Genomic DNA, 17,289 nt, shown 5'->3' on the forward strand with positions numbered 1-17,289 from the left:
TATACTCGCTTTATATAATACTCCCTCCTCTTATTTTTTTCCTTTTTTTCTGGAAGTTCCCCAAGAGAAAATGGTATTACACAACTCCCTTGATTAACTGGAAATGAAACTTTTCCCCCTCAGTAGTCGTGATCTGGTACAGTTTCCAGGATATAATGCACGGCGCTGAAAGAAAGTCAAAAAAGCATGAGTGCAGGTGGAAATGGTTCAAGGGCCCTTCAAGTGATGGGGGTTTAATCTCACTGGTCCCTGGAGCAAAGCCCCGCAAGGCTGTGCCTATGCCCAATGGGTTAAAAAGATGCAGGATTATCTCATTTCTCCCTCTCCTGTACTTTGGCTGAAGCTGCACCGTGAGCATGGCACCCTAATATATGGCAACGTGTGACATAGCTGAGACTGCGCTGGTATCCAGGTAATATTAAAAATATATATAAATAAAATCGTACAGTTAACTAAAAGAGCTTCATATTACAGGGAGTACAGACCTTGCACAGGAAGGCTTCTGCCTTGGCCCTGCTGCCACCTTGCTGCCCAGCTGCACTTTTTTTTTGGTGAAAAACAGCTAGGAATGGGATACTTTGGTGGCTATCGGTCACCTTGAGCAACAGAGGTGGCTGCCCCGTGCTACCAGCAAGGATGGGATGAACTACCTGCTGATGGGATGAACACAGCTGCTGTGGCCAGGTGACACTGCACGGCCCCATTCCTTTAGGGCACAACAGAAATGGGGCCGGATTCAAACAGTGCAGGCAACAGCCAGGCTCCTATTTACATGCACCCAGGGGACACAATGCATACAGTGTTCTTTAAGAGCAAAAAATGGATAACTCCCCATTTCCCTTTCCAGCCCCCTCGTAACAATGCCCTGCCCTGCTGTCAAGGAACGTGTGAATAAATTGGGGAAAAAAGGTTAAAGAAGCCCAAGGGAATGGCAGTCCCTTTTTCTTTATTGCGGTTAATTTTGACAAAGGCTCTACTGTTTCCCTATTTTTTATTTGTTTTTTTTTTTTCTTGAAAGGCTTCGTGCCAAGTTGCATTATTCCTCTTCACCATGGTACTGCCATGAAACCCGCCTGGTATGTTTGCCTGAAAATTGCAGGTTTTCATGGAAATTGTTTTTTCCTTCAACAACTCTCTTTGTCACAACCATTATGAAAAGAGGAGAGGGGCTCAGGTCTGACCACAGAAACAAAGTGCCACAGAAAAGCACCCCTAAGCCTCTGAACTGGGCACCCTACAATGCCACTGCTCAGCATCACAAAAACCTGCAGAAACCTCCGAAACCCCTTCTCCCACCTCCTTTGCGATGTCAGCCCCATGCAATTTGCCGCAACCCACTTCGCACAGCCTCTTTTCTAAGCGCTTTGACGCTTGGGAAAAAGCCCATTTCTCCCTCTACCATTGGCATGGTTGTTTGGAAGGATGTTTTTAAATGGAAATAGTTTCTTTTCTTGCAGCCTATCGTGGCAACCAGAGCCCCCCGGCTCCCGCTGCCGAGGCAGGAGCTTAGCAGCTCGGAGGGGGTGTCCTCGATTTCCAGCCTATTTACTGCTCCGGTGAGAAAGGCGCCTATAGATGCTCCAGTTCTCAGATCAGAGCTTGGAGGGACTCGCTCATTCAACAAACCAGCTCTTTCTAAACGCTGTCAAAGGAGTGATTTGATGCCTTTCAGCGCTCGCTATACAAAACACTGAAAGACCAGCAAACTTCAAAAGCCGCAGAAGCAGAGCTGGAGTTTGGCAGGAGTTCATTAGCTGCCTGTGTCCTTCTGTGTGTGGCTTGTAATTACATGCAGACCTGATGCCAAATCCTAATCTACCGAGGGGCACCAATTAACATGCTGCTGGATGATTCACAGGTAGCTAATGTCGAGGTTTATACAGCCAGCATGCCAAATAATGCATGCGTTTGTTGGGGGGTGGCGGCTTGTTTGGTTGGTTTTGGAGGGGGGGTAAGCTGGTCTTTTTTTTCCCCTCTTTCTGAGTTAGCGTAAAAGTGAGGTTCTGGCAGCAAAACTGGGATTGTCCAGCTTGCTCCCAGGCCACACACCAGTGGGGCTAATCCTGCTGTCACTGGGGAATGTGCACATCCCTTGGTGCATGGCCTGGATGGAAACCACTGGGGTTTTGCTCCTGCACTACAAGCCATCAAAGCTCACCAGGAACATATTTCTTAAAAAAATAATTGGATGGTTTGGATGAGTGGCATTAAATAGTTCATTACTGCTCTCTTGCTTCCGCTCACCCCAACAAGGGCTTGCAAGTTGAACCACCTATCACGTTCTCCGTTCGTATAAACACTACTTTTCTGCTCCACAGAGGGAAAACTCTACAATTAAGGTGCAGGTTGCACTCCATACCTGCCATTCCTGCTGCTTTCACCCTCTTGCTGCTGTAGGTAGTACAACAGTGAGCAGGAGCTTTAACAGCAACCAGAGAAATTGAGGAAGCAGGTACCTGAAGATAATTCACCTCTGGAGGAAAAAATATATACAAAGATCTATCTCCTGCAAAAGAAAATATAGCAGCTACCAGATCGTGGGAGCAAAAAAGCCCTTCTCTAACTTGAGATCCGCGTCCCTTCGCAGCCAGCTGGCTCCCGGAGCAGCCCTTGGCAACTAAAACCTTGGGAAGTCAAACACAACGGCACGGAAGCTAATCTTTTGTCTTCCTGCTTTTTAATTCTTGTCCTGTATTTGATCTCCGAGCAGAAAACACAGGCATCGAGTTCTCAAGCAAAGGGGAAGCCACAGCGGAGCAGGCCCCTGCCTGCTGAGTCCCTCACTCTGGAGAGCGGATCTCTAAGCACCACTACTGGTTTTCCCATGGAGAGAAGGAAACCTAGCCCTCACCTCTTTTTCCTACTTGATTTTACACTTTCCAAAAGCCAAGGCAAGGCCACTGAACCTCTCTTCCCCCTGGCATGCTGCGGTTCAGTGGCCTCCTGTCCCCAGAGGCACCGTGAAATGAGTGGCACACGAGACGGGCAGCAAAGCTCCCTGCCATAAAAACGCATGCCAGAAGGCTGTCCCGTCACCTACCACCCATCAAATGGGTGATGAAAATGATGACCACTATAGCTGGGGACTGCTAAAATGCTTCCTCTGGTCTCTGAGATGGGCTAGCCAAGCACAGGACTTTTTCAACATGCATCTAAAGACATATTTTTCCATTTGCTCCCAAAGAAGCAAACCTTATTGGAGACAAAATCAAAGGGAATAAGGATAACAGTTTGTTCCTGGCTGCCTCTCTGCCCAGGAGCCCTATGGATCTTTATTTCAGATTTACTGGAGGTTTGAGGCTGCTAGCCAGAAACAAGGCTGGACGCGTTGAGAGGGAATTTGCAGAACTGGTCAGCCCTGGTGGAACATTGCTCCTGGAGGCATCAGTCACGGGAGAGCTATGCACTCAGAAATCATGGTTTGGTTACATTATGGATATAGCACCCAGAGGCCCTCATTAGCAGTAATTTGATAAATTTTGTTCTTCTACCTTTACCCAACAGCCAAATTTCTATACGAATTTTCTGACAGCTTTTAAGCACGCCGACGCCCATGTCTCCCACCATCCCTCCAGACACCCCTATTTCCTTACATTTGCATTTCCCCCTCTCCATAGGGTGAGCAATTCTCCCATCACGCTCCTTCATCCCGCACCACTGCAAAACGCCTTCAGCCCCACAGGATAACTCAGCGCTGACACTGGCGGGCTGCAAGCACAGCCCAACGCTCGCACCACTTTATCTTCCTAATAAACCTTTCAGTGCATTTGACACGATACAGATCTTGTCCAGCCAGGAAAGCTTTCTTGCTTATCAGAAGCATTTTTAATCAACTAGAAGGGAAAACATGGCCTGACGTTTTATTGCTTCCTTGCGCTTTGCTTTGAGATGTTTCAATTTTCTCCGATTTGTACTCTTGCTAATCTCTTCACGCGGGGATGGGTGGAAAGCCTCAAGTCTTTCATGGCCAGCAGCTTCCCCCAGATAATCTGGGGGCAGGTCAGGGACAGGGGCATGGGGCAGCGGGGAGGGCACACAGTGGGGCAAGAGAAGAAGGCACCAGGCACCGAGCTCTCACCCTCACGGCAGGTTCTGGGACACGGTTTTGTCCTGGCCACAATTACAAAACAACAAATAGCGTCTGTGGGGAAGGGTCATAAGAAGTTCAGCTTTCCTCTATTAAAACCATCTGGTGCCTATAAAAATAAAAAAAAACATGACTGGTGGTTGAGATGGTTGGTAGCACCTCCTCTCCACTCTGCTCTTCCTGATATTTCTTAAAAGCTCAGTGGCACTTGGAGGTGCCACCTCAAGGGACAGGGCTTGTTCCATGGGCCGTGGAGTGCCCTGCCCTCAGCACAACAGCAGTGGGGGGCCTGGTGGATGCACACCCCACTTTGCTGTGAAGAAGGTTCCTGGCATTCATTTCTCCCTATCTGAGACAGACACTTGCCCACCAGGATCCTGTCCCCCCAGCAAAGGGTTTCTCCAGATTGGAGATGCCACCAGGTCCGCCTTCAGCGAGAGGCATCACTGAACCTGCAGGAGCTGGGGGCAAGGAAAAGGAACCTTTATTTTCCCTCTCTTTAAAAAAAATTAAAAAGAGCCTAAACCTCCCCTTTGTTTCCAACAGAAATAAAGGGGAAAAAAGAAAAAAGAAGAGAGGGGAGTGCTTACAGGCAGCTCCCCAGCCTGTAACACAAAACCACGCTGTGCTGGGAAACCTTACACCGCGCCGCATCCAGCTCGCGCACTCCCGCACCGCTCGCCGCCTCCCGGATGCTTCCCCAAGCCCAAACTGCCCTTGAGAGAAGCCAAGTCTCAGCCTCTGCTGAAAAGCCTCTTTGTTTGGATTCCCTTTCCAAATCAGCGTATCCTGAGATTGAACTCCCTCCCACCCCTCTGCAGGGCTTTTTAATGTTCGGGTGCCTTGGCAGCGGCCAGATTCGCCAGCAGGTTTGCGGTCCTGTAATAACGTTCAAAACCTCGGTGCTGGGGCACGTACAGCGCTAGCAGCTTTCTTCACGTTAAAGGAGGAGGGGGGGAAAAGTGTTGCAGAATTACTTCAAACAGTCCTTTAATCGTGAGTTGTGACCAGAGGAGCTAAGTTCTCCTTAATTAAACAGCAGCTTTAATCAGGCTTCATTAGGCTGTGCAAAGACACAGCAGCGAGCTGCAGCAGATTCTCAATGGGATGTTAAATCCACTTTCCTGTACTAACCCACTCTGCAAGCTCAGGGGGACAAACGTGCTAAACCCATACAGCCACAGCGTGCAACTTGGTCCCCTATCTCCCTCAAGGTTTGCAAGCACCCCAAAAATCCTGCAGTGCCCCTAGGACGAGGAGACGCAGTGCATCCAGGGCAGGACCTCTGCACCAGCACAGCCCCAACTGAGGCCCTGCAGCACAGACAGTAGTAAGGCAATAATTGCAGTTACCTAGAGCTAAGCACACCAGACCTCACAGCAAAGGACTGCAACTCGCCCAAGAGCTCCCCCCGTGTGCCAGCACCAGGTCCTGTGGTGACTCTGGTGTCATCCAAGCAAAAAGCAAGGGACGGTGCAGCAGGTTTCCCCTCCGCATGGGTAACCTCTGCCAATGCCAAAGGGAAAACGAGACTTCTTCCCTGAAGCCTCACACCCAAAACCTGAAGCAATATCACTGGGAAAAAGCTGTTTTTCCACTTGCAGTGAGCTTTTTAATCGACCTCAGCATTATATCTTTCCCCATGAAAGCAAAATGCTGAGCGTTCAAGCAGGTGGATTTTCAGACTGTGGACCCAATCCTGCGTTCGTAAAGCAACATCCAGTTTTGTAGATGACTTCAGCAAGAGCAAAAGCAAAGTCTCTTATATCTGCAGTCCAGATGCATCCTATGGTCAAACTCACTCCCACTTATCTGACCATTTCAAAAATGTGGCACCCATAGACCCTGCAGCAGCTTTAGGCACTGGAAAACTTCTTTGTGCCCATGCATGCAGTAATTTATCAAAACAGGCTCTCTCTAAAATGCTTTTTGACTTTTCCACGGTTTTGCATTTCACAAAGATTCATGCCAGCTCGGTAAGAAAAATAAATGCCACAAAACTTCTCCTTTAAGGAAGAAAAAAAAAAAAACCAACCCTCCCCAGACCAATGCTTTAGAAATGCTTCCACATGCTAATCAGCCTCCTATTCAGCTCCAGACTGAATAGGACTCCAACAATGACAAAGAAATACGCTGAACCTATTCCACATTTCATCCCCTTCACTCAAAATGTTGCTGTTACCTTGGTTTTCTGCTGCTTTGTGGGAGCTGCAGCAGAATGACCACTGCATGCTAAAGCGACAGGGAGGGTCAAGAAATGGGGAGTGTTAGGCAATAAAAAAAAAAAAAAACTTATCCTGGATTATGGGTGAAAATAAATGGGATTATTTGATGAGATAGTCACTGAAGCTGCAAACTTTTATAAGAAAAAAATAAGAAAAAAGGCAGGCCTCTACTGAAAACAGCTTTGTATTGCTATGCAGAAAAAGGAAATTTTCCTTAGCTTGGCAGTTCTGAGAAAGCAAAAATGCCCTCTAAGCCCTTCTTCTGCAAATTAGCCACCTGTGCCTCCTGTTATCAGTTGGCAGACCCCGCGGCACACCTCTCCCCATGTACCCTTACCAAGAACAGCCTCAGCCCTGGTTTGGGGAAGGGCTGAGCCAGTTGCAGCTGCAGCGGGTGACCCAAGGCCATTTCCTTTTTCTGCAGAAGGAAGCGTGCGATGGGGGCCACCTAGCTACGTTCACACAGGAACCAAGGTGGAAATTCCAGGGGCAGGTGCACACATATCCTAGGGACAGGATTCGACCTGGCCACAGGAGCCACAGACTTTCTCCTGGATGGCACATGGCTGACAATCAGCTTTCAGAAGCTGCCTCCCTACTCAGGGAGGCTGGTGAGGCCCTGGCAGAGGCCCTGAGCCTGGAGCTGCACTGAAATGATCAGGAATTAGAGGTACCTCATTAGCTCTGCAAACTCCACCAGGCACCTGGGCACATCTGTAATGGAAATTTGGCCTTTGATGAGTGCCCTCATTGTGCTCCTGCTCCTCACCCATGGCGGGGGACAGCTCCTTCATGCTCCCCACATCAGGAGGCACAAACCTCCCCAGCCACACGGGAGGGCAGCAGGCTCTGCACAGGGATCATTCACTTGGGCCTTTGAGGTCCAGGGCAGAAACCCAGGAGCCAAAGGGAGCAGCAGCTCTGCAAAAAGCCAGGGCCATCTAATCACTGATCAAAGGGCTGCTTCAGAAACCTGATAGCACCCAACCGAGTCACAGCTATCAGCTTCAGAGGAGCCTTGCTGCCTGCCGCCAGCTCACCATCATCCAAAATAGCCCATGAGCATCACTCAGGAAAATAAACGTACCCGCTGTTCACTAAACAGCATTCTGAGAGATATTTTTGGCTTTCCATTTGGAAACTATCACTTTAGAGAGAGGTGGGCCTAACAAAAAGCCTTGGAAAGCCTCAAAGCTCCTCTGTGCTGAAATGCTTGGGGTGCAGGAGCGGTTGCCACGGCCACTGCGCTGCTGCAGCAGAGACCTCGTGCACCACATCGGTGGGAAAGACCAGCGGGGCTGGGCTTTGAGAAAAGAGCATCAAACCACCCCAGCACAGAGGTGGCGAATAACTTCCCAGGCCAGGAAGCCCAGACCCCGCTTGTCACAGAGGTTTTCAAATGCAGTGGTTCATCCTGAGGCATGTGAAGATGTCTCAGCCTTGAATAAGCACACGCTGGATTAATGGCAGTGGAATTAATGTCTGCTTGCAGTGCCTGCCTCCAACACGTGCACAGTCAGATGAAGGGCACTGCTGTAAAAGCTTTCAAAAAGTGACCATCGTTCTCGCTAATTTACAGTAAAACCATTTGAAAGCTAATTACAGGGAAAGCAGCTTGTTGCTTCCTCTGCGCAGCAGCAGGCTACAACCCTGACACTGTGGGGAGAAGCAAGCTCTCAGAGGGATCATCATTTGCTTCAAGAGGGATGCCTGCCCAAAACCACTAACCAGTGACTTTAATTTTTCTGTTTAACCTCGTGGAAGGAAGCACCATGCTGTGCTCAGCTCCTCCAACCAGGGAAGCTGAAGCGGCCCCAAGAGGTACAGCCATCTACAAACCCTACAGTGCCATGTAGGACACCTCCGTGCCACAGCTGCCTGCGGTGTTCAGGGCAAGGCCTGGACTTTTGCAGCCTAAACTAAGCCAGAGCACTGCCAATCCATCCTTAATTTGTGTCTCAGCCACTGCAGACTAAACCCATGTGTGTGCTTTATCAGAAGGCTGCAGGCATCTCCCAAGCTTCTCTGTGCTACGCTCAACGTAGCTGCCATGTCTTTTTGGGGCAAGGGATGAAAAATTACGGGAAAGTACTAGAGGATTACGAATGCTCTCCAGTGATTCAGTGTCACCAACACTCAGACCAAGTGCAGCTCCATTTAGGCTTTGGCTGGCAGTCCCAGCCCAGCCCTGTAGCTCCTGACGGAGAGCACCATGTGCTCTGATAAGGCAAGTTCACAGAAAGGTGCAAGCTACAGGCAGCGCTAGAATGAGAACACCCAGCACAAAGAGCACAGGCATCCTCAGAACATCAGAAGCTCTGGAGTTAGGTTACAGGCTCTGCTCGTAACGTTTACTTGACGCAGAGAGTCAGTTTTCAACCCTCTGTCTTCAAAACATCCAACGCATGTGAAAAACAAGCCCACTTACGCGACCAACTTGAAAGTACAGAGTTTAAAGATATTTCTGGTACCTAGAGCTGCCAGGCCAACCTAAGTTTCAAGCTTTTTAATACATTGTCTTGGTGACAAACTTAAGGCAAGTTTTCCAGTGGTTTGTGTCAAAATACTCCATGAAGACACCTTCAAACTCCTCTTTTTTGGCAGCATTCTTCCTGCTCAGATCTAATTCCTGAGCACAACCTCCCAACAGCTGCCCCAACGCAACCCTGCGTGTGGACACCTGATCTACACCGAGGAGCTTTTCACGTGCTAAAATCATGGAGCGGATCGTGCTTCTGCAAATAGGTATCACAAGAGAGCGAAATGGAAAAAGGATGGGGTGGCTCTGACAGGGATACGAATGCCTTTCTGTAAAACGGATCACACTGAGCCCCGAGGAGACACGGTGGATGGGGCAGCCTCGTCCCAGCTTTTGGTGAGACCTCTCCAGCCTGACCAAAATCTGGGCAGGGGCCCAGGGTAGAGTCGTAGTGCTGGAGGCACGGAGGGCTTCGTTAGCCTCCGCTGAACCAGGTCCCACTGCTCTGCCACACCAGACATCTAAAGAACACGAGAATCATGAAGTGTATTCAGAAAAACAACCTTAGACCTTACCATTGCAGCATAAAACACTGAATTCTTCAAGTCACCTCTTTTCTGAGGCAGTATCATTCACTTGAGTCACAAGTTTTGTGTTGTTTTTTTTTTTGTTTGTTTTGTTTTTTGAAACATGAAACCTGAGCTATCAAAAAAAGCAGCATAACTGCAGCAGCCAGGGCCCTAAGAACCAAAACACCACCACCACAACACACAGCAATGACACCCAGCCCCCAGCTGGCTTCTGGGGAGGGGGGTTCCCTGTTCCCCCCAGTACACAGCCCCCGGGGAAGCTGCAGCTCTCAGAGCTGGCTGCATTGAGGCTGGGCTAGGAGGGCTCGGAGGCTGCTGCCTCTCCCCACGCTGCCTTCAACAGGCATGCCCTTGTTCGAAGCGAAGGCAGACCGGGCGACCACAACGGTCCCTCCTGGATTGCCACGGATGAAGCAGGAGCATTGTATGAATGAAACGGAGAGGACGGAGTCTGCTCCTCCACAGCAAGCTACAGAGCAGGGCTGGGGCGTTTTTTTTCCCCTCTTTTAACTCATTTCAGACCGAGATGGGAGGCATGCGAACAGCCTTCCTAGCTCAAGTATGCAAACCATTTCTGGGCGGTCTATGGAGGCACATGCATCTGGAGGATGTACTGTCAACCTGTATCTAGGCAAACAAAGTCAGACCAAGACAGCCCCAGAAAGGCATGCATATTAAATCGAGATTTAAAGGGTATAAAAATAATCTGTTTGATCTGGGAGCGATGTTTATATTATTTTCTGTGCTCACTACAAACAGATATGATTAAAAAAAAATGTCGTCTACTGTAATTGCGATCCCATCTCCTGCCTGTCTCAGCAGCAGGTACACAAGATTCAAAGCACTCCTGGCCACGAAGCAGTAGCACGTAATCCTGCTTTCCTGGAGACACATCTTCAGCCTGGCTAAATTCCACCAGCTCGGGAAAGCAAGCAGATTTATACCCCCGAGGACTCGGTCTGCCATAGGTACAGCACTTCCTTGTTCTGCAATTAACACCTCAGGTGTAATTGTCACTAATAACCCGCTCTTGATAGTTTTTGTTTCAGTTTTTATGAAGTCAACACATGCACACAAAAGAAAAAAATATTTTAAACACCTCCAAAACATTTCTCTCTCATCTTTTCTTCCAGTCACTTTTTGCTCTTTTTGTCTTCCAAGAGAGGGGCAAAAACTGAGGATGGGTATCATGCTTAGATGCTGATTGCTGGTTGAGTCTTGAAAAACGTATTAAAAGAAGCATCCCAACCAAGGTATGGTGGGATGCAACCACACAGCCCTTTACCAAGATGCCACCCCTGCAAACCTGCTTTTACCAGAGCACTTCCAGAGCATCCATCCCCGAGACAGACCCTACTGCTTCGTGACAGACCTCTGCGCTGTGAGGAGATCCTTCTGGGATAAAAAGAAGTGATACGTAAACACCAACAACCAAACCTGATCTAGGGATGCTCCAAGCACGATGATGGCTCTCCACCCACACAGCTTCTGCCTTGTGGTGCAGGCCAAGGCCTCCCCAGCCCAGGGAAGGCACGGAGAAGACAACACCGAGGCACTGGGACTGCCTGGCTGGTTTAGCGTGGCCAGAGCTCATTGTCCCTCACCAAAAAAATAAGAAACAGCTGAGTCAGCAGTTTTTCAGGCACCTATAGGAAGATGCTACCTGCACGTCAGCACGCCCTGCACGGCAGGGTAGTCGTAAAAAACAAAACAACAAAAAACAACCCAAACAAAGCAGAGTTGCTTAGCTCATCGAATTCAACTTTACAGCATCCAAATAACTCTAACCTCATCCCCCATCTTTAATTCCTCCCACTCCTTACAATTAAATGACAAACCCAGTCCTGTTTGCACTGATTTTTGTGACGGCATGGCAGGGGCTCAGGTGGAGCTCAAACCCTTTTTGCTTCTGGAAGCTGGACAACAACACAATTTTCTACACAGATGAGGAGAGTTAAGAGTAACCTAAACTGTTAGCCCAAATTACAAGATTATATCCCCGCTTACATAAACATTTCAAGGTCCTGCTAGCATAAATATTTACTTTCAAAGTTCATTTTAGCATCAGACGAGATGCCAAATTTGTGAGAAAGCTGAAGAGATATTAAGGGCATAAGAGGCCTATCAATCTGTTGCTCCAAAACTTCCTGAAGGCAGTAAAACTTGTGTTGTGTTGATTAACTGGGACTGGCAGAAAAGAAAAAATTCAATTAGAGACAGAGGATGAGAAGCACAGTAAGTTACGCACACTTTACATCTCACCAGCCCTAAATACACGCGCCCATAAGCCTGACTTCCACAAGCAGAGGAAGCTGGTAGGCCAGATGAAACCCCTCTATTTCATAGCACAAGCAGGACGTTTGGGAAGCTGCCGTACCTGCGCAAGCTGCAAAAACACGAGCTACTGAAGACCCTAGCGTGCCCTGCTGGCCTTGCTGACGCAGCCTTCCCCTCTTCCGAGATGAAACGCTCGGCTTGGCGCCTGTCAGCAGAGCACAGGTGGGCACTCACAGTTTGCCTAATATGAAAAAAGCAGGCCTGAGAGGAGCAAATTTAACCCTAGATGCTGCTTCCATGAGAACAGCTTCCAAGACATCCCACCTGAAGGGGCAGGGTAGGAGGACTTGCCCCACCAGGCCCATGTCCCATGCAGAAAGGCGATGACTGGTTGAGCTGCTCTCAACCAGGGTGACCACTGTAGGTGGCGTGAGGTCCTCACATCGGAGCCTTCCCCAAAAACTCTCCCGTTGCTCCTCAACCCACGCCGCTGACCAGCTTAGCACGGCCAAGTTGAGCCCCCCAAGCCGAGCTCCTTGGCCACATTTTCAGATGTGTCACAGTGACCAGCAGGACGCTTCCAAACCACCGGGCTCGCCTGTGGCCCTAACAATTTCAGGAAGCATCTTCTAATTCTCTAAACAGAGCCATCCCAAGAGGAGGAAGCAGATGGAGAAAGTTATTTTCCCCGCCTTGGATGACCTGGTTTAAATGCACACTCAGTTCTTTTCTGCCTCTTTTCCACGGTTGAACTCCGACACACAATTTCTGGGATGTTCACTGTATCTGTGATGAAACCTCTTGTTGGCGCAAGGAAGCAGAGATTTGTCAGCATGGGTGCTTGGCATATTCACACGTGAAGTGCACTCATCAGGAGTGGGGTATTTGGAAATATTTAGCCCAACCCAAGGCGGAAATGCAGGGGAAATGGGGGGGGGGGGTCTGGTTTGGCAGATCTTCATGAAGCCCACCCCACCAGCAATGCTCTGGCAGCTACCAAAGCAACGTGCTCCCATCAATGGATTGACAACTGCTCCCCACCATCCCCGAGGAACGGAGATAGAAATCTTCCCCTCATGCATTTGCTATCAAGATAACCATTGTAATGACAATGAGAGACAAAGTGGATCTTTCTAACACCTTGCAAATTAAAGCTGAAGGAAGCTCCTGATAGCATTGCTTTACTTATTCTGATTTTCTGAGATGTTTATGATAATTGTCTTCTGGGTAATTTGGTTAAATTTGTATGTAAACAAACAAGAGTTTGTACACATCTACTGCCTCACAGAAAGCATGTGTCATTTCTGAAAGGCATTTCAGCCATAGCTTATTCTTTTCATTTTTCCCCACAGAATACTGACTCAGGGAAGAATTACAGCAAAATAACTGCAGCAGAAGCCAATGCATCGTCATAGCCCTCTGCAAATCAAATGACCGGTTTTAATATTTCCTAAAGTGGTCCTCAAATGAGAAAAGCCTTCTGTTTCCCTGTTGCTCTGAATGTGTTTGGGCAGCCACTCAAGAGGCGTAACTCACTTTAACTGCACTGGAGGCCATTGGCAATGCCTGCGTGCACCAGCAGAAGACCCTGGCTGAGTGCATCCACCTTAAAACGATTCATTTCACCCAATTCTGCTTCTCATTAGCTTATGTAGGACTCCATTTCTTTACTGGACATGTGAATATCCCTCATCTTGTAACCATCCAGGTTCCTCTTACAGGCTTCAGCTAGAGCACTTATTTTTTCTCCCTCACCTCCAAAGTGTTTTCCTTGTGACAAAGAAAAATGGGAATCAAGTGCTTGGAAAACTGCAAACTCTTAGCTTTCCCTAGAGGAACGCAGAGTGAAGAGCAAGCCAAGCCTCCTGCGAGCGGGGCAGCTGGCTTTCACAGCAACTCATGCAAAGACATCCACCGGCAGGTCCCATACTGCTGGGCTGGACAGATTTGAAAAGCCCATCCACAAACACACACCCCAGGCTCTCCATCACATAATCACCTCCCTTGGCACGTCCCACCAGTGCTCTTCACCTGCATGTCATTAGCCAGACCAAAGCTCTCTCCTTCAGCTGTTGAATTCATGCTCTTACTTTCAAACCTTCCTCACCCTAAAAAACAACCCTTGTGTTTACTCTCTGATTTCCACCTGCAGTAACATGAAACAAAGCAACAATCACGGCTTTTGGTGTATCACATTATTCACTGCTAACAATACCTTCCAGTGATGCTTGATAAGTTCTGTTTACCAAAACCATCACAAGTAGAATAACACATGTCAACTAATTGCTTTTTCATTTTGGACCCTTAGTCTAAAGAAAGAAAAAAAAAAACACACACAACAACAAAAGCCCTTTACCCATTCAAATAGCACTTACTCATGCCAGGAATGCCTAAAGTCAAGAAAACTTGAGTAAATAAAAGTTTAAAAGTTGCGACTCCTAGGAGTTGTTTTACTAGGAATCCAACCTCCTGTTTCAGTAAGTGAGGTAAGTCAAGCTACATTTCTGCTTACATTGGTTTCACATACAGGATACCAAGTATTTTTATTTTTTCCAGATACAAGAAGATGAAGCTTTCTGCACTGGCCCCTATTCTTGTGGGAATATAAAGAGAAAACCATGCCTCTCTTCTTAATATATTAGTGCCTCGTAATATACACCAGATGATCAATAAACTACAGAAAAATTAAATCAAACTGACAGTCCTCAAAAAAACGGGCCCTAAGCAGAAACAATTGTTTTAAAGACTGTGGTGTCTGGAGCATTAAACTCACGTGCTGTTGCGTTATTAATCTCTTTGTTGGAAGCCAGTTGATTTCCCCTGCCTGCGTCTGTCAATTAAATATTCGGCATCGCAGCCATAGTTGACCGGTTGATGTTTTGGCATGCGAAGGCTTTTCGCAGGCAGAGCGCTGACAGTTTCTGTGCCTGCCCCACCACTTCCAAAAGACCAGCGGGCTGAGGCTGGGGCTCCTCCAGGGACTGGGAGATGCCCGAGCGAGCTTCAAAGCAGCTTTTTAAACAACCAAGGGAGATGGAGGGAGGCAGCACCACCACCCCCCCGGCAGAGAACAGAGTCAAAGCTTTGCTCCCCGTCCCCGGAGCCCCTCGGGCTCCTCCATCTGGAGCCCGCAGCCCCCGGGGGGCAGCGGGGACCCTGCCGGGGGCACCCCCAGCGCCGGGGGAGGGCACGGCAGCGCGGGGCCGCAGAGTTAAACAAGTCTGGGGGTTTAATAAAGTTAAATAAATTAGAAAAAGCGGTGGTTCGGGGGGTTGTGCACGCTTCCCAAGCTTGTGTCCCCCCCCCCCCCCCCCCCCGGTAGGGCCCCGCTTTTGTTCGGGAAGCGGCGCGGCCCCGGCCCGGCTCGGCTCAGCCCCGAGCCTCCCTGCCCAGGGGGACCCGGGGAGAGGATGAGGAGGAGAGGGGAAGGCTGGAGCGCCGAGCTCACCCATGACGAGGCAGAGGAAGTCGAGGCAGATGAGCAGCGCTTTCTTGCTGCTGCCTTTGGCCGGGTTGTTGTTCAGCGCCGGGCTGCCCCCGTTCTTGCTCTCCGGCGCGATCGCCTTGTCGTACTTGTAGCTCTGCATTATCGGGGGCGAAAGCCCGAGCCGTGCCGTGCCGGGCCGAGCCGAGCCGTGCCGAGCCGTGCCGGGCCGGGCTCGCACGCGGTGCGCCGGGGAGGTGCTGCCGGAGCCGCTCCCGGCCTCTCCGCTGGGGCCACGGGAGGTTGAAACGCAGGCGGGTCTTCCCCCAAAATAAATAAATAATAGCAACAACAAAATAAAAAAAAAAATAAAAAATAAAAAGAGCAAAACAACAAAGCACAAAACCACCAGCGAAGGTGGGAGGGAAGGAAAGAAAAAACAACAAAAAAAAAAAGTTTGCGGCTGTCCCAGCGGCGGTGGAAAAGTCCTGGAGGAGAAGTCGAAGGGAAGGAGAAAAGCCTCGGCGTGCGCCTAGCAGGGCGGCTGGGTGCCGGGGGAGAGGTGCGGAGCGAGGGGCGAGCAGCTCCCGGGGGCAGGTGGGCTCCGCGCTGCGCTGCCTTGGGGGCTCCCGACGCGCCCGCCCCGGCCGCTCTGGGAGCCACCGGCTCGTTGCTGCACTTTTATTTCGCGAGCTCCTTTCCACCCCTTAGTAAAAAAAAAAAAAAAAAAAAAAAAAAACGAAGGGGGAAAAAAAAATATCAGTCACTTCGCCTCGGATGGGATATCCAAGTAAGCACAGCCCCTTTCCTGCATCTGACATTTTACATACATAATTAACTCCACATTTTTCCCTGAGGGAAGTTGGAAAAGAAAAAAAAAAAAAAAAAAAAAGTCAGGAACTAAAGTTTTTCGCAAACCAGAAGGAGAGAGCCTCTAGCGTTCACAAAGCAGAGGAGTGCAACGGCAGAGGGAGGGGGGGGAAGAAAAACAACCAGCCTTTCCAAGGGAGGACTCCTGAAAGGTGGTTGTGGTGTGGAGGGGGAGAAAACTGGTGACAAACAACTTAAAACTCTTTTTTTTCTCCTCCTGTTTTTTCCCCCCTGCCTCTCAGCTCTGCTCCCTGTGCTGGGACAGGCCCTTTTCGAGTGTGTGCAGTGCCCACAGACCCTAACACCCAGCAGACCCCAACAGGGCCACCACGCAGGGCCGGATCCTGCCCTGCCTGTGCGGGGCTGTAGGATGGGTCAGGGGAAGGCTGGGTGCCACCACCGAAGCCTAGCATCCTCGTCCTCCCGTGGCAGCAGCACCAGCTTTATGAAATAAAATAACGAGAGCGTTAGGAGTTAGGCAGGGAATTGTTACCTTGGCTAATTGTCCCTTTGGTCTAATTAGGTATTGCCAGGGATGCAAATGAAGCGCTCGCCAGGAAGCCCGGATGGCAATTTTAACAGCTCCGAGCAGGGAGGCCGGGGGAGCGGGCAGAGCCTGTGGGTACCAAGGGATGCTGCTCGGGACAGCATCTGACCGCTATTTTTTCTGCTTTTGCCTTGTAGCTGACCTCGGGCTCCCGTCCGCGCTGGAGAACCACCGCCAGCGGAGCTGCAGACTGCAGCCGAGGCGAGAGCCCGCGCCTCGGCGGGGGCAGGTTTTCCAGGAATCTGTTTAGACACATACCTGGGCACATTTGGGCCAGCCTGGGAGGAAGAAAGCGAAGTAGCTGTTTTAATATTTTACTTGTATATGTGCGGTGTAAAAAGAAAAGGGAAAACAGACCTTGGGTTTTTCGCCAATTCTTTCATCGCGCCTCAACGGCATGGACTCGGGTGCCATCTCCCACCTTGCTTTTGAGGAGACAGCTCTCTTTTGCCTCACATCTCATGGTGAGGAGGGCAAAACCATCAGTTTTTGACCCAAAACCATTCCCGGTGGTGACGGTCACCCAGCTGGGGCCACCCTGCGACTCGAGGACACGTCTCAAGGTCTCTCTCTCCTTCCCCTGACCGCAGGTACCAAATTTAGGCTCGCCGGCTGCCTGGAGCGAGTGGAAAGAATCCTCACATGGGAATTGTCACCCACCCAGGGCCAGCCCTGCTGCCCAGCCCAGCTCCCTCCCCAGGGCCTGGCACCGACCCGCCCCAAGGAGCCCGAGGCTTTCAGCAGCCGGCTCCAGCTGCCCTGAGCGTGCATCCAAACCTGCTGATTGACA

General features: G+C 49.8%; 1 protein-coding gene across 1 annotated transcript in view; it reads right to left on the minus strand.

Moving 5' to 3' along the window:
• The window catches only part of PLPP3 (phospholipid phosphatase 3), a 42,899-nt gene extending 27,106 nt beyond the window's left edge, over nt 1–15,793 (minus strand). The window contains exon 1 of the mRNA XM_048062097.2: nt 15,107–15,793. Within this exon, the coding sequence (XP_047918054.1) occupies nt 15,107–15,245 (139 nt within the window). The 5' untranslated portion in view covers nt 15,246–15,793. The remainder of the gene's footprint in view (nt 1–15,106) is intronic.
• Nucleotides 15,794–17,289: the final 1,496 nt, after the last annotated feature.

This window comes from Anser cygnoides, chromosome 8 (genome assembly GCF_040182565.1).
Source record: "Anser cygnoides isolate HZ-2024a breed goose chromosome 8, Taihu_goose_T2T_genome, whole genome shotgun sequence".
Classification (NCBI taxonomy): Eukaryota; Metazoa; Chordata; class Aves; order Anseriformes; family Anatidae; genus Anser; species Anser cygnoides.